Source organism: Kryptolebias marmoratus, linkage group LG15 (assembly GCF_001649575.2).
Source record: "Kryptolebias marmoratus isolate JLee-2015 linkage group LG15, ASM164957v2, whole genome shotgun sequence".
NCBI lineage: Eukaryota > Metazoa > Chordata > Actinopteri > Cyprinodontiformes > Rivulidae > Kryptolebias > Kryptolebias marmoratus.
In genome coordinates, this window is record NC_051444.1 from 6,398,267 (window position 1) to 6,415,895 (window position 17,629).

Sequence of the window (17,629 nt, forward strand, 5' to 3'; positions counted from 1 at the left end):
TGTGCAGCAGGAGAGGAGCACTAAAGGATGTACGGTCATTACTCAGCTGCCCACATCAGAGAGAGGTTCAGGATCTGTACACCCCAAACCTCACTGGTTTTAGAAAGTCCCTGAAAGGACCGAGATCCAGACGCAGGAGTCAGAGAGTGGAGGAGTGGAAGTTTTACTAAGAAAAACATAAATACAACACAATATTAATATATGTTTGTGGATATTTCACAAACGCTTGATCATAGTTCTTGTCCTGAGCTTTGATTTAACTTTCAAAAGCACTGAACATGAGCGTTAATTATGTTTACATGTTTTAGTTTTTCAAGTCTTTATGACTCAAAGTTTTTTATTACTTGTCAATTTAGGTTCTTTAAATTCAGCTGTCAGTGATTCAAGGCACACTTAGCTTATATATTGATGCATCATACTAAAACGGTAAATGTGAAGACAGAGGGGAGAGTTGAATAAGGCAATATGGTTTAAAGAAAGCAGATATTTGTGACAAATGCGCCATCTGCTGCTTGGACTTCTTCTTGTGCTCCTTGTGTTTATTGAACATTTGCTTTCTTTAGTTTTGGTTTTGTATGCAGCAGATTTCTGCAAACCATGTGAATTAGTGCTGAAATTTACCACAAAGGACAATGAGGACATACAGTATGCTCTGCATGTTTATTTTTATAACCTTACGCTTTACAATTTGAAAACAAAAGATTTAAAAACCTACAAATTGCTGTGTTTTAGGATGTTTATAATGAAAGAAATTGTTATGTTTTAGGTCATGTTTTACTAAGTCAAAAGGTTGAGCTGTTAAAAAGTTTGTCTGACTGCTTTCTCGGGATTTTCTTAATTTTACACAAAATAAAATCATTGAAAAAAACATTAGAATCAGAAAGAATTGCCTTTGTATAAATTATAGTGGCACTTAATGGTTTATTTGGTATAATGATCAGAAAAAAGAGAGACTATTAGATAAGATATATTCACTAAAAAAACAAAGTATTTAAATACATGTACATATGTGCACTCATTGCAAGTACTCCTTCAACACTTGGTGTTTTATTTGTATTCACTGGCTTTAATGCATCATGAAAGTGCAGGTATGGACTGCCTTTATGGTTTTTATTTTGTCCTATTGTGTTTTTAATTGTTGTTGTAATTTGTTGTTTTTGTGTGCAGCACTTTAGCCAGCGGCAGTGCTATATAAATAAGTTTAATTTGATTTTATTTGCAAGGTGAAATTATGTGCAAATGACACTAATAGCAGCAGTAAACCATAAATGCAATAAAAGCAGAGATACACATCCTGCTGGAGGGATGATTCTCCGTAACTTAGAGTTCTTCCTGATTTTAGTTAAATTCAACTACATCTACAAATCGTCAGCAGGGGGCAGCACCACGCATTAGCTGAGCGTGGACTGCCGCTGGATGAGCAGAAGAAGAACGCGTTAGCATCGGGGTCCTTGTAGCAGCGAGTGTCAGCCATTGGCCGCCGGTGTTGTGCCGAAAAAAGTACCCCAGACATAAAAAGCGCCCGCGATCGGGAAGCAGTTTTATTTTTACCACCACAATGATCTAAAATGATTTCAGACTGATTTATAGTTTATGTTTAATGAGTGATTTTTATGGTGAAGTAAAATGTCTTTTTGCCCTTTCACGAAATTCCCACTGTACTACTATCAGTATACTAACTAAACTCTCAAAAGTACTTTATGCTTGGAGCAACGATAATTTAAATGTCATGGGTGTGTATATAAATTATAAAATCATTCTGTTTCCGTTGCGCTTACGTCAAAATAAAGTAACCGTCGCGAATTCGTAGTTTTTGCCCCTAAACGAGCTTCCCACGAACGTGGTTACTTTTTTCGGCTCAACACCGGTCTGAGCCTGAGCATCCTTCTAGAAAAGCACCACTTAAAGTAGAAGATACGGACCGTACTACTAGCGCTGCACGGTTCACGCGAAACACGACGAAGGAAGATCTCTTTGAAGACAAAGAGTATAAAGGTATGGGTTGCCTGCCACCGACGTAAAATGGCAGTTTATTCCTTAATTTTAAATACCTTTTGTCATTTTTATGTCAGACGACTGAACAAAAAAAAAAAAAAACGAGTTTTCCCGTCGTGTCCCGACGTTTGTCTTTTGTTTTTTTTCGCAGTTAAAACTTAACGTCTTTTGGCGACAGTTTTCAATATGGATCGCATTTAACGGCAGTTTCGTCGATTTAGCTGCCAGTTTTAACTGTCATTCGGCGAACAGGAGGCTTTAGCCACATAGCCTTAAAACAACATGCTATCGGCTAACAATGGGACATGGAGGTTAGCTTGACGTTAAACTGATTTGCTGTAACGCTACCACTCACCAAAGAAAGTCTGCCTTTTTTAAAAGCAAAACTATATTAATATTTACAATGTACACGTCTAAATGCTCGCTAATAACCACCGAAAGCTGTCTGGGAGGCTAAGCCAGTGATTTCATTTTGTTAGGTAAATGATTTTTAACTTTAAGTAGGAGGCCGACATTTTATTTGTTCTCGTTTTGTTTTAATTCAGCGTCGAATCGTGATGACGTATGTCATTCCAAATGTTTATATAAAGAGTAAAACATAACAAAACTCTAGTTTGCACGTACGTTTAAATTACCATTTTACGTGGTCCATGTGATGGGTTTAAAGCTTAGGTTTGTCGTCTTTATGTTAAAATTATACATGAAGCAAAAACCTCGTCACCCCTGCTTATAGCCATGCTATAGTTTAATTAATGCCATTTAATCACGGGGGACTTTCTTTATCATTTAGATCTTTCTTAACCATCCTTGAGAGGAGGTGTCAGTCAACCAAATTGTTAAAAACACTAAAAGTTTGCAACTACAGAACAGAAATCCAGTTGTTTTGTTTTTTAATTGTTGTTTTGGGATTTGTAAAAAGCCTCATGTGTCCCCTGGCAGTGCAAGACTTAAACGTCTCTAAAAATGATCTAAGAATCCACCAGCTCACCATAATCGCCATCCACAAGTATGATTAAAATGTCCTGTGTGATACTTATTGTATTATTCCGTTGAAATAATTCAGTCTCTTGCTTGCTACAATAAGGTAAGACTTAAGTCAATGCAATACCAGTGAGCACAATATCAGTATCGCAAATGACTTCTTGGACTGCAATAAGTTATAGAACATTAGATTTCAAGTAACATGCATTCATGTTCGGCACACTTGGTTTAGATGATAGTGATGACAAAAGAGAAAGTAAGGAGTGAGGGGAAACATAGGTTAATTGCAATTAACATCATTATAGCCATATTACATGATAATATTGCACATTGACAGTTTTTCAAACATTGTGCAGGCCTAATTAAAATATGTTATTACTCATGGATGAAAAATAATGCACACAATTTCAACAGTTAATATCATAAAACAAAAATCAGAGACTTTTCCAAGTGTCTATTTTTTGTCTGATTGAGTAAATCTTGAGGCATTTGATCAGCTGTACTGATAGTGGTCTTGTTTTAACTGTAAGATAATAAAATTCTCTACAGAGTGACTGAATAGGAGACTTTTAATAAGCAAATAATTCTGGTGACAGTCCCTTAAACCAAACTACTGACCCTTAATATATTGTTGGTATACACGCTATATGGACAAAGGTATTTGGCCACACCTGATAATTTTTTAATTAGGTGTTCAGTCAGGGTTTGGGCTGTGCCTCTCCCTGTAGTGATGGGCCCTTTTTTTTTTATTCTAACATGGCTACCCCAGTGCACAAAGCAAGGACTGAGATGGTTTGATGAGTTTAGTGGGGAAGAATGGCCTTCAAAGAGCCCCGACCTCAACCCTGCGGAGCACCTTTGGGATGAACTGGAGCAGAGATTTTAGTCGGACCTTTTTGTCCAACATCAGATATTATCCTCATAAATGCTCAACAAAATGATTGGGCATAAACTCCCCCAGAAACACTCCAAAATCTTGTGGAAAGTCGTCCAAGAAGAGTGGAAGCTGATCGATGCATCTGGTGGTGTGATTGTCAGGTGTGGCCAAGTACTTTTGTCTATGTAGTGTATGTATTAATAAAACCATTGTAATAGTGACATAATATGAACAATAAAAAGAAAATTGCAATAATTAGGTTGACAGTAAATAAGGTAAAGCTTCATGCTTGTGACACCTCTAATCTCATTCTTACAACAGTACAGGAAATTTATTGGTTTGTTTACGCCACAGTGTGAATATTCAAAAGCAATGATGTCTGCACACTATGAATAATGTCATACTGTGTTTTGTTTTCATTAGTTTTAGTGACATGTATTCCCTGCCTTCTACCTTGTTTGTATTTTAATATGTGTGATGTTTTGTCCCCATAAGATGCCTTCAGCAGCTGTTGGCAACAATGCTCTCCAGTCTGTTGTACCAGACCTGGGAAACGGAAGTCACTCTGAGGCCATGAAGCAGGTTCTGGGTGTTATTGACAAGAAGGTCCGAAATATGGAGAAGAAGAAGGTATGAATGCGCTATTGCATCTCTTCTTTGTGTGGGTATTTAATCAGATTCACAGTTTTTCTGGTCAAATGATGCCATTCAGTCACTGATCTGAATTCAGCTGATAAAACAGTAATGTAAATAGTTTTTTTTGTGAAATGGTTTATGAAATGTTTTCTTTTAGTCTTGTATCCACATTTTTATGCTAGAAAAGAAAATTTGATGCTGTTTTGTTAAAAAAATGAGCATAAGCCTTTTCTAAGTTGAATTTTGTAAAGCAAAACTCTACAGCTCCCGCTTTGAAAGTTTACTTTTCTCATTTATTTGTTTTAAATTAAATTGTAAATATCAGAAATTGTAACAGTTGAGGAGTTTCTTACCTTTTATTCTGCACAGCACAAAGAAAGTATTTCTTTGTTGCTCTCACAGCATTTCTTTCAAAAATATTTATCAGCTTTTTTATATTAATGTTTTTGTCATCATTTTTTGCCTTAAATTATATTTTCAATGTCTTGTGATGGTTTTACAGTCCAAACTGGATGATTATCAGGGAAGAAAGAATAAAGGAGAAAGACTGAATCAAGATCAGTTGGTAAGAGAATGAAATTATGATCTTTTTTTTTTTTTCTCTTTGTTTTAAAACATAATTTTGTCTTAAAAACAGTTTGATTTTTCCTGTTACTCACCTTTTTTTAATTATGAATGTCTTTTGGCTTTTAATGAAAAATGAACCAAATTTTTTTTTCCCTGTGTGTCTGAAGGAGGCTTTGGCAAAATATCAAGAAATCATGAACAACCTTGATTTTGCTCGAGAATTGCAGAAGAGCTTCTTGGCATTGGGTCAGGAGGTGAGAACAGTACTTTTTAGGTTTGTGATCAGTGTATTTGGTATTATTAAAGGATGTTCGTGCTGAAAGGTGACTGGGATTTGTTTGACCCTGCACTGTGGTGAGGTTGAAGTTTGCTTGGTGAAACAAAATGTGCTGAAACAGTCTGCACTTGTGTGTTTAGGTTCAGAAAGCAGTGAAGAAGTCTGTGCGACGAGAACAGCTGCAGCGGGAGGAGATAGAGCAGCGGCGACTGAAGACGGTTTTGGAGCTTCAGTATTTACTGGACCAATTAGGAGATGACAGCGTCAGGCAGGACCTTAAACGACTCGATGCCTCAGGTTCCCCTCTGCTCACTGACAGTGACCTCGCATCCTTTGATGAGTTTTACAAGTTGGTGGGACCTGATAGGAACTATGATCTCAGGTATGAGGGTGCATGTGTCTGTATGTAAAGAGAGGGAACATCACCATTCGGTTGGATTTTTACTTTACTCTGTTATGGTTTTCTTTCAGGTTGACTGAACAGTACGAAGAGGCCTCGCTACACTTGTGGGCTCTGCTTGAGGGCCGAGACAAGGCTGTGGCAGGAACCACATGTGAGTATTTCTATCCCCTCAGGGCACTCAAACAAATACTTTAACTTGTTGGAAGTTTGAGCCATTTGAGGAAAAACTGTTTATAGCATTCATCTTCTGTTTTGGTTGCATGTATAGCTTTCATTCATCGAATTACATAAGAGTTCATGCATTACTTAAAGAGGAAATAAAGAGAATAACTAAGTGAAAATCATCCACCATAACAGGACCAGTAGGGTATACTGTACATCTATACACGTGTGCACAATGCGTAGCATTATTGGCAGATAGAAATAATCAGAAATCTTAAAAAAAACAAGCCACGTTTTTGTTTTGGATTTGAACATCTTGATTGCTTTGTTTATTCATCCAGTCTTCAATGCAGATCATACACCTCATGTCGTCGATAACTATTTGAACATGTAACATATTTAAATCATTCGCTTTCTGAACACTTTTTGATATTCATCCACTTTTTTCTTTTCTGCTTTTTGTCTTGGTTCCAGACAAGTCACTGAAGGACATTCTGGACAAGCTGATGTTAAGTGGTTATTTTGACAGAGCAGAAGCTAATCAGAACGGGGCCTGTGAGTCAGAGGAGACGCAAGAGGAGCTGGCTGTGGTGGCTGAGACTGCAGTGGTTGCAGAGCAGCCGTCAGAACCAGGTAATCAATCAGCAAATGCATTTATGAGACGTTTACTTTCCGCAGAGAAATGACTCTTCACATTCACTTCTTTTTCTCAGAAGTACTAACTAATGAAAACTACACAGAGGCTGGTAAAGTGGAACCCACAGAGGTTAGCACGTTTTGCATGTGTGTTTGCAAGAAATCACAAACACTTTTTTTTTGTTATGTGTATAAATATATGTTTAAATTATTTATCTTGTGTTGCAGTTTGTTAACAGACAGTTTGTTCCAGAAACTTCATACAGCAGTACAGACAAAGACCAAGTGGATGAGTGGACAGTGGAGGCTCAGGTATCCTTGGATAATGTGTCACGCTTTCCTCGCTGCCTCGAAACATTTCTCAGCTCTTCGTGTTTTCTTATACGCCTGTCACGTGTTTCTGTTGAATAGATGAATTCCCTGCAGCACCACTCTCCTGCACAGCTGGCTCCTGAGCCGACCCATCCTGTCAACCAAGTCGCTCCCTCTCCTCCTGCTGACCCAGTGGTCCGAAAGCAGGTGGTACAAGACCTCATGGCTCAGATGCAAGGGACGTACAACTTCATGCAGGTAAGAAGCATTCACGTATACTCTGACGTCTTTTACGGTGCTCCTGTTGTTCAGGGGTAGTATAGTAGTCATGTGTTTATGTCTGATTAATGTGGAATATTAACTCAGTGCCTCAATTTAAGGCACTTTTGTTTAAAAAAAAAAAAAGATTTATTAAAAGGAGATACTAGTTGTGCTGTATGTAGCAGCAAACCAATAAACCAACAATAATCCAATGAATGATTTGGGAAAACAAAACAAGTACTTTACATTTTTAAAAGTAAGCTTGAGATTCATCTAAGATCCAACTCAGCCTTGAGCTGATCACTTCTAAACTGGACCATGCTCCAACTTAGGACTGATTTTTATACACATCCTTCCCAAACCTTCTGAGTAATCTCACTTCCACCCTGAGAAAGCAAACCACTGTGGCAGAGGTGAACATATAAGTGAAGTAAATTTAGATATTTACAAAATAAATCATTTAAAATCTTAGAAGATGCCTCGGAAACAAAGCCCACATATTTAAGTTGTAGGGTAGTGTTTGAACTCACTTGTTTATTGCACCACATATAAACCTGGTGAGGCTCAGTTGGACCTTTTACATTTGTTTGGTTGTTCCAGGACTCCATGTTGGAATTTGACGGCCAGGCTCTGGACCCAGCCATCGTTTCTGCCCAACCAATGAAGCCTCTGCAGACTGTTGACCTGCAGCAGATGGGTGGCCCTTCAAGTGAGTGATCCTACAAGCCTGTTAAAAACGTTTTGTTTTTTTAAATTATTTTAAATTCCCCTATTTTTATTTTTTCCACAGTTCACTCAGAGTCGAGGCTTTCTCAAACACCTACTGGACCACAGGAGTCCTCCCAAGTAAGTAGAGAAAAAACAGCAGGAAGGGGTCGGTAGGGTTGTGTTCTCTTGGGTTTTCTGCAAGTATGCAGATAGTAAGAATAGCACAGATATTTCAAATATCTTTCAGATAGAGATTGTAAAAATACTTCATTGATTAAATGTGAAGCTCCCTCACATGACATGGAATCTGATGTCTTTTAAAGAAAGTTATCTGAACAATAGACTGATATAGATTGAAGCTGTCAGATAAACGATCCAAGCTCCCATCTGGTCCTCTGACCTCTTGACATTCCCTTTTTTTTCCCCCTCACGTGTCTAATTTCCTCATTCCTACCTACCCAGGCCTCCATTTCTTTGTCAAGTGAACAGTCGACTGCCCCATGTTCCTTGTCCACTGCCTTCCCACCCGTCTCCAAACCCATCCACTCTGGGGGCATCAATGTGAACGCAGCACCTTTCCAGTCAGTGCAAGCGGTACGCTCCAGGCTCATTTAAGCAATGTAGCAGTGAATATGTTTTAATTTATTAGATTCTCTTGGAAACTTTCGGTTGAAGGGAGGAAAAAAAATCAATGTTTAAAACCAGTAAGCATGGTTTTATTTTTTGCAGCTAACACTGATTGCAGCACCTTATTAGTTCATCATTTTCAGTCCATAGAGGCAGACTGAATAAATGCATTTGCGTTTTTCCTCCTTTTCTTAGGTATTCAATATGAATGCACCTGTACCTCCCCCCACTGACAGCCAAGCAGACCCGCTGAAACAACCCAGCCAGTTTCCTGGTGGCTTCGGTCAGGGCTTTAACAGCCAGTCAGAAAATACTGTAGAGCAGCCTGAAATTCCACAGGAACGACTACAGTCAGGTGAGAGTACCCTCATAGTTCAACAAATTTGAAAGAAATAAAAGATTAATTCAAGGGACATGAAAGATAGAACAGTACATAAATAAAATCTCTGCCACTTTTCTGAAGCTAACCTGCACTCTTTGGCTCCCCAGTTGTTGGTGGTTTCCAGCCCCAAGACCAAGTTCTGCCTTCAGCTGGAGGACATGAGGATTCCTCTGCAGCTGCAGGGTTTGGACCGTCCAACCAGTCCTTCTACACAAGCAGGGCCGCCCCGAGAGGTGGACCCAGGAACGCTCGTGGAGTGATGAACGGATATCGGGCCTCTTCGAATGGATTCAGAGGTGTCAGCATCGTTCTGTTAACAGATAATCATATGGTTTTAATACCAGCTGAAGTTTAAATGTTACATTTGTCTTGTCATCAGGGGGATATGAAGGTTATCGTCCGTCCTTTTCAAATGCTCCTCCCACCAGTGGGTATGGCCAAAACCAATTTAACACATCTCGGGATTATTCCAGTAGTACGTACCAGAGGGTAAGATGTTCCATAAAACGTTCATGTAGTTTATTTTCAAGTTATTCAGCGCACTGGCTTAACATTTTTTTGTTGTATAAGCTGCTAATCTTTGTGAATACTGTTGTTTGTCAAGGAGGGATACCAGCAGGGCTACAAACGAGGAACTGCTCAAGGATCTCGAGGTTTGTCGCGGGGTAACGCTCAAGCAATGCGATCCTAATCGCTCTGCTTTTATGGACCATCAAGTCGCGCCACGTAGAACATTCAGGATATTGAATGTGTTTACCCTAGCTCACTTTCTAACAATGTATTTTTTTTTTTTTTGTTTTGTTTTGTTTTTTAAACTCTTGGCCCAGTAATTAGTCAGCCTGTTTTGGCTTGTTCAGATCCTCCTAATGTTTTAACACAACACGCTGAAGTTCACCACATGTAGGATTCTCAGCAAGTCTGTGTGACGTAAAACTTCAGATATTCCTGTAAACTTGAAAGACTTCATTAATTTATTTATTTTTTTTTTACAAAACAAATGCAAAAAATACCCTGCCACTGTTAATCTGATACCATGAAAACGTTTTTTTCTTGTGCCCTGTGCCGTCAAACACTTTTTTTCTTTTAATCTTATAATTTTCATAAAGGCATTTAATTTTTTTTTTCTTTTTTTAACCCACTCATTTGTTGCAGCATAACCCATTTGTACACTGTTATTGGTTGAGACTGTTTAAATAAAGTTGTATCCTATAAGCCTGTGTTAATGGAGCCATATTATTTTTTTATACCAGTTATTCTGTATACTTCTATAAATTATTCCGTCATTAAACATGTCAGCGGTTTAATGAATTCCAATCAATGACAAGTGAAGAATCAGAGTATTAGTAACACAATATACTGTGTGTGAGCAAGTCCAATGGAAATATGTAAAAATACAAAAGTGGTTTTTGAAGCTTTAATGAGGGATGTTAGGTTTTAAGACCTTGGTAACAACCATTTCTATGTATAGAATCTTCATATTTAACTTCCATCTTGTACAAAAAGACTGATAATCAAAGACAATAGAAAAGGTTAACATTTTTTATTATAATGGAGTGTATGGTATTGTCCGGAGACTCTTATTCAGCAGCAATCCCACCTAAACACTTTGTGCAAATCCTAAAGCATTGTTTTAAAGGAACACATGACACGGCAAAGAGAAAAGGCTTTGTAGATATTAACAGATGTTCTTTGCTTCCCTATCATAGTGGATGTCTGAATGTTAGTTTAGTGTTCTTCAGTAGAAAGTAGCATCACTATAGCTGTAGTCTACCAGGTAAGACTAAAATCTGGATAGCACAGCAACTGAAAAATACCACCCAATCCCTAATTTAAACCAAATAAAATGAATCTGCCAGACAGCAAAGTTATCAAATGTGGATCTTTTATCCATGAAAGTGATGCAGGTAATCATGAAGGACGATCCTCATTAAGTGACATGAACTTCTGGGACACAAAGTTATGCAGGACTCAAAAGCTGACAGGAAATCTGCTGTTTAGAGGCTTTCATTTGTGTCTTACTTTCTAGCACCTTTATCTGTTAACATAGAGGAGCTGCAGTGAAATTTATAGGCATATTATAACACGTCTTTTAGGCAGTGCACTTAAATTTAGCTTTATTTTTGATTTACCACCCACCCCGTCCTGGAAATATGATTTGCTCAATAAATCTGTCACAACCTTAGAGATAATGTACCTAATTTTATTGAAACAGATTTACTTTTCCTTTTAAAATGAAACTTTATGGTACAACATGAAAATATTTTACACTATTTAATATTCATTTGGGACATCCTTTGCTCTAACTTTTTTTATGATTTAAAAAAAAAAAAACTTTAAAATGCCCCTTGGGTTTAGTTACCAAAACACTAAAGAAAAACACATTCCACAATTATTTATGTAGGTAATTTGTTTTCAGAGAACTTTGAGTGCAACCTAAAAGGTCATGCCAAAAATATAAGGCTAAAATTAGAAATGGCTTCACACCTCACCACCCTTAAAAAAACCACATGCATAAATCCAACAACCTCCTGAATAAAATCTGCCAGCTTGTGTAAACAAGTCGTGAACCCCTCTTGAGGTTCAACCGCAAACCGAAATCATCACGATCAGATTCTTCATATTTCCTTGCATTTTCAAAGCATATTTTTGGAAACGTCTACAGTGGGTCATGTAAAAATTCTAATTCCCTTAAATAATCCAAAGTTTACTGACATTAAAAACCAATATTTCACATGTGCCACAGTTCTTTTTTTTCCATCTAATCTGCATTTAAAAACCTGAATGCCAGTTGAAGTGGTCTTATGATCAGGTGGGACATCTCTTCTGCACGCAACACTAGAAGTGCAGCAAAAGTCTAGTGATTTCTTTTTTTGACAGCATTGTTACGGCAGGTGATGCTGGCCATGTGCAACTTCCTGATGGCCTGGTTGTGCATCCTGATGTGTCTGAGGGAGACCTTGATGAGGTATGTCTTGATTTTGTTGCACATGGTGCTCCTGCTGCTGCGCGTGATGCTCCTGCTGCTGCGCATGGTGCTCCTGCTGCTGCGCATGGTGCTCCTGCTGCTGCGCATGGTGCTCCTGCTGCTGCGCATGGTGCTCCTGCTGTGGTACGTGATGCTCCTGCTGATGCCCGTGATGCTCCTGCTGTTGCTCGTGATGCTCCTGGTGTGTATCTTGATGTCCTGGTGGATAAGCTCCTGGATCAGCAAGCTGCTGGTTGTCAAATGCATGCATCTCTGGGAAGGCATTTCCTTCAACTATAACATGAAGATCAGTGTCACATTCTCAGTATCGCCATTAAAAACAAAACAAACAAACAATAAAAACCATACAATCGACACTCACCATGAACCTCTGGAGGAGGGTCTACATTCTGTGACTTCAGTCGTTCCATATGCTCCACAGCCTGCAACAAGTTTCATTCAAGTGTTCTTACTATTTGGAAGTACACAACATAAATTTCAAATAGGCTATTCTTGTCTTAAAATTAATCTTGACATTGATTATACTAAATAAGCAACATCTCTTATCTCCACAGCTCACTCAGCTGCAGTTTTTCACCCTGGACTCTGTCCTAAAAGCGCTTGACTTTTAGCTTGACCGTGCTAAGTTACAATGTTACCATAGAGACGACATTGTATTGCTAATGCTAGCTGCTAACTTTAATTATATGTTCCCAATCACCAGCATGAACAACTGTCTTCTTTATTTGTAAAATATGAAACCTTGGCTGTCTGAAAATGCTTCTTTCACTGTAGTTTGAAGTTTAAAATGCTAATCCATGTAACTGAATGTTAAAATCTACTGCCGTAAATCTTTGTCAGCGATACCGTACTACTACTTACCTGCTGGAGTTCAATTTTCTGTGCATTCAGCTGCTCCTGTTGTTTCTCCAGCTCGTCTCTCTGTTTCTGCAGGTCAGCAGCTTTTTGATTGAGGTCTTGCTCTTGTTGAGCGAGATGCTCCTCAAACTCCCTCATCTCCTCCTCTGTATAAGCCTGGTTCTGCTCCAGGGTCTGACAAAAAAAATGAATGTTACTTTTCCCAGTTTTACTTCTTCTGCTTTCTTTTTAAATAACCGTCTTTGGAATTTCGTTACTCCTAATTATTGCCACTGTCATATTTAGCTTCTCACCTCCCAGCTGTCCGGCTCCAGAAACTCTTTTTTCTTTGTAGCGACCAGGAACTCATCTAAAGACACCAACCTGTCTTTGTTTGAATCCACCTAAGGCAAAGAGAAGAGGAATGAGCCTATTAATGATATTTTTACATTTATATTACCACAAAACAGTTGAGCAAAGTTAAAACAGTTTATACCAGTACAAAAAAATACAGCAAAATGACGACATCACTAATAACTGAGCTGACTCAGAATTAGAACCATTTTATTAGCTTCATTTAACATAAACAGCCATTGTTTGCAGCTCACTCCTCTACAAGCTTATCGCCACAAACTATTCATCACAAAGTGCAAAACTGCTAATATTGGTCTGATTGTGGCAGAAAATTAACAGAAAATTGACAAAACAACTACACAGCGGTTATTTGTCAAATAAATGTCTTAACAATGACAGCTGTAGCCCTGAGTCCGACTTACTGTACCTCATTCATAACGTGCTCCCTCATGCGCAGCCTCTCTTCCTCCATCTCCAGCATATCATCCTCTTCATTGGTGGGGTCATAAATTTTTTCGAGCTGAAATCACAGAAGGGCAACAGTCAGTGTTGAGCCAGTGACTGAGACGTTACGGATTTCCTCAGCTGTGGACTTACCTCTTTGGTGAACAATGCCTCAAGCTCCTGCTCATCAAAAAAGCCATCTCCATTAGTGTCTGCATTTAAAAAAACAATGAATTTATTGTTTTATTTTAGAAAACAATTCCAAAGGGTCAGGACTAAATGAAAACATAATTTAGTGGGTGCTGATTGGTAAAAGATGATTCTACCATGCAGGTTGAAAAAGGTCTTTGGATCAAAATCTTCGGGGTCCAAGCCGTCAGCTTCCTCCCACACCTCCTTTAGTTGATTTTGGCTGCCCTGAAACATGGAAACAAAACCTTAGTTTATGGACTAAGAATATATTGTGATGAAAAGTGTTAGTTTTCCATGGTGGTAAAGTGGCATGTTGTGTTTTTCAGTGCCACTCAATGACTTACTGGGTGATTGACTTTAGGATGGTCAGCATGCTTCTTCCTCATCTCCTCATAGTGCTCCTCCTCCTTCTTCCTCTCCTCCTCATCCAGAGTTTTCAGGTGCTCCCGTCTGTCATGCTCCTTCATCATCTCGTACTTCTTGAACTCCTCATGTCTTTCTTTGTCATAGTTCTCCAGATCATTTGTGGCCTGGAAAACATTTCCAGCAGTTACCCACTGACTCAACATTACACGCTGCAAAGTCTTACATAAGCAGTTTATAACACTAATATATCATGTGTTGTTTTCCCATATAAAACAAAATGTGTTTCTCATTGTGTATTCTCAACTTTCAAGCTAAAGCTTTAAAACAACACCATGTAGATGATGCAGTACATTAATGTAAGCCTGACGCACACATGAAACCAATGTCAGGATTTCCTCCTTTCTTTTGACCCATTTATGATTAGAAGTAATATGAAAAAAAGATAAAATACATTTAAAAATCTTAGATACATCATTGTGTAAATTACAATTATTAATGCAGATTAAAATTCCTTTATCAGAATTTGACCTCTACAGAAGAACTGTTTAACACTAGTTTATCCTGATTAATATAAACAAGCCAAAATGGCACAAGCTGAAGGACGGTGCTGTTTTGTATACTGCACTATTGGTCCTTATTAATACCTTAATTTTCTTCTGATTCATAGACAGTTTACATCAGTTTATCATTTGGATTCTTCCCCTGACAGACTATAATGAAGTGATAGAATTTACCGATTTAATGAGCCGATCCAGGTCGTCCACTTCAAACGTATGTGGGTTCATGTGGTTCAGGTGCTCAAACTGCTTCAGGAGAGCCTGGTGGTCCACTGCTATGTCTTTTAAAGAAACAAATGTTGACGTAGATAAAAACAGAATTATCAAAAGGCATTTTTCCAACGTTAGCATCTTATTTTGACCGTCATAGATTTGATTGCACTATGTACCATTGCCTCCTTCTAGGTCTTGCTTGGCCTTAATCAGGGTCCGCAGTCGGTTGACTTCCTGCCTTTTTAGCTCATCAAGCTTTGTTCTGACATGATGACTAACAAAGTCCAGCTCTTTAGCCAGCTTACCTTGCTAAATCAAACAAATTAGGCAAAAATTATTTTCATTCAACATTCTAGGAAGCATTACTCACAATCAAACAAGCTGTGGAGTCATTGCAGCTATTTTGTGTTTTAATAATTATCTAAAACTACTGTATTATAAAATTGTAATAAAATTTAAAAAAAAAGCTACAAACCTTAATGTCTTCCATGTCGGTGTTGTGGAGCTTTTCTCTGAAATGCTGATCTTTCTCAAGAAAATCAATGACCTCTCTGAGATAGCGGTCATAGTGGAGTCCAGTGTCCTATCAGCAAAAGAAATAGCACTTAAATTCCTGATTAAAATAATACAGACAAGATAAAATGTAACACTAAAGGAAGCACTAGTTTCATGTCATTTGTCTTGCTAGTCATTAGAATAAACTGATAACTGTTAAAGTAACAAAACGACTTCCAGGAGATGCTTATTTCTTTTTGACCAACACGACGGATCTCTTCAGATTCTGATGCAGAGATGTGAAGTGTTATTCTGTATTAACTGAGCAACTACTAGGTTAGAAACCATTTTGAGTGAGTGATGCTTACCACATTGGCTGGTGGTACCTCTTCAGTTTGTTTCTCTGGCTCTTTGACTTTGGTTTTGTCGATGCCTATTGGAACTGCCTCTAAATGCTGCAGCTGACCCAATAGGAGGAGAGCCCAGCCGGCGAGAAGAAACCGGCTGCAGCACATCTGGACAGAAACACATTTGCACCAGTTTTTAAAAACAGTTCCTGTTACATTTATTTAACAGTACAACACGAGAGAACACAGATTTCTCCTGTGTACAAATCTCAGCGAGTTCTGTGTTTGCATTTGGTCCTGTTTAGACAGCTCCTCTAGGCTGACTAGCTAAGAATATCTAAAGGAAGTTGTTGGTGTTAGCTCTTCCACTGACTGACAAATTTAGCTTCTAGTCTGGGCTTTAAATTTTAAAGCACAAAACGTGTCCATCGCTCTAAAGGCGACGTAAAAAGCTCCACTGGTGAACTCCATTTACATGTCACGTAGAAACTTACTTTAAAATTAATCTTAAGCCTCATCTGCCCCGCTTCCCTCTCGGTGCTCGCTTTCAGCTGGAGCTATGTTGACAGCTAACTCGCTAGCCAGCACAGTAGGGTGCATGCGCACAAGCGTCAATTTGATTGGTCACTTCGGCAGCGCCGTCAAAAGGAGCTAGCAAGTTCGGTTGCGTTGCATCGTACGTGGCGACGTGACGGCGGAGGAGGTGGGCGGTCCTTGTTAGTGAAAGGAGGTCAGGAGTCACATATTTAAATTAACATTACAGTCTTTTCAAAGTAACATCACTTATATTTTATTGTGAAGATAACACAATACAACTATCTTCTAAAAGTACTAACTTGTGCGAAAAATACCAGTTAGTTACAACAATGCTGTTATATTTTCAAACAGCTGAGATCTTGAACAAATTGATATTTTACATAATCATCTTAGAACTCTGTATGCGCACATTTTGTTAAACAAAAAGTATTAAAACTGGTAGTTCACAGTCATTTTTCTCTTAGTGCAGTTGGTACGCAATGAAATATAAAAATATTAACTTAGAATGAGTCCTGTATTGAAGTATTTACAAGTCACATTTCACCACTGTTTAATTAATGGTGTTAATGACAAACATAAACATTTTCTTTCAGTAAAACCACACATCTTGTAAAAGTATTGTGATTACAAATATTGCATTGGAAAAGTAGACATAACAGAAGTACTACCAGGAAAATGCACTGGAAGTATTTCATGTTCATATGGGCTTTTAGTTCATAAGTATCAAATTACTGCTGTTAGTGTAAAAACAAAATGTACTGCAGTAGGTAATATTCTCAGGTATTTTTAGATCAACATAAAAATGATTAATCCAGAAAAATGCATTTCTAAATTGAATTAGCAAATAATTAGTTGTAGGGTCTATAGGATTGATAGCGTACATAACAAAATGATGTTTGAACCAGAGGTGGAAATTAGCACCCGCCACCGGCCAAATGCGGGTAAATATTTGAAGTGGCGTGTGAATTTGATCAACACACACGCCACTGTGGCGGGTTGGCAATTTGAACAGAAAAGGTGTTATTTGTCCTCTTGACATATAGGGGGCAGTAAAGTGCTCGAGCTGCTGCTGTTACATCGAGCCGCTTTCCCCCATCAGATACGGTTCCCCCTGCGTCTCCGTAAATAATGACTTATCTATTAACAGAATTGTTTAGAGGGGCAAATATTTCTCATTAAAAAACAAAAAAACATAATTCGTTTAAAAATAAAATGCGCTAATAATATCATAATACAGAGGAATAAACACAGGTAAGGAGTTGTTGGTAAATTATTTTTGTCCTGTGTTTTAGAGGGGGAACCGATTATTTCAGACGGCTGAAATATTTGGTTCCCCCCTTGTAACTTTTGCCATAGTGGCTGGTGGACAAAATTTTTAATTTCCACCCCTGGTTTGAACTCTACTTCTCCAACTTCATAGTTTGGACAAACATTAAGTTAGTTCCCAGACCATAAGGATATTTTCGTGAGTTTGCAA

General features: G+C 38.2%; 2 protein-coding genes across 3 annotated transcripts; one reads left to right on the forward strand and one right to left on the reverse strand.

Moving 5' to 3' along the window:
• Positions 1–1,840: 1,840 nt before the first annotated feature.
• On the forward strand, positions 1,841–10,036 carry caprin1a (cell cycle associated protein 1a). Of its 2 annotated transcripts, XM_017440300.3 has the most exons (17): positions 1,841–1,995; positions 4,349–4,483; positions 4,992–5,054; positions 5,224–5,310; positions 5,474–5,715; positions 5,805–5,887; positions 6,373–6,531; positions 6,612–6,664; positions 6,763–6,846; positions 6,946–7,104; positions 7,708–7,816; positions 7,898–7,953; positions 8,278–8,409; positions 8,638–8,797; positions 8,932–9,120; positions 9,204–9,313; positions 9,429–10,036. In XM_017440300.3, exons 2-17 carry the CDS (start codon positions 4,349–4,351, stop codon positions 9,513–9,515), a joined length of 1,908 nt encoding a protein of 635 aa, XP_017295789.1. In that variant the 5' UTR covers positions 1,841–1,995; the 3' UTR covers positions 9,516–10,036. The 2 variants fall into 2 exon arrangements, with proteins under 2 accessions (XP_017295789.1, XP_017295796.1); XM_017440307.3 differs by lacking the exon at positions 8,278–8,409.
• A 311-nt stretch (positions 10,037–10,347) lies between these two features.
• nucb2a (nucleobindin 2a) lies at positions 10,348–16,210 on the reverse strand. Its single transcript, XM_017440056.2, has 13 exons — positions 16,110–16,210; positions 15,637–15,783; positions 15,249–15,356; positions 14,950–15,082; positions 14,738–14,841; positions 13,982–14,167; positions 13,772–13,862; positions 13,599–13,657; positions 13,429–13,521; positions 12,962–13,051; positions 12,672–12,842; positions 12,172–12,232; positions 10,348–12,083 (listed from the first exon to the last, which is right to left on the reverse strand). Exons 1-13 carry the CDS (start codon positions 16,131–16,133, stop codon positions 11,707–11,709), a joined length of 1,644 nt encoding a protein of 547 aa, XP_017295545.1. The 5' UTR covers positions 16,134–16,210; the 3' UTR covers positions 10,348–11,706.
• Positions 16,211–17,629: the final 1,419 nt, after the last annotated feature.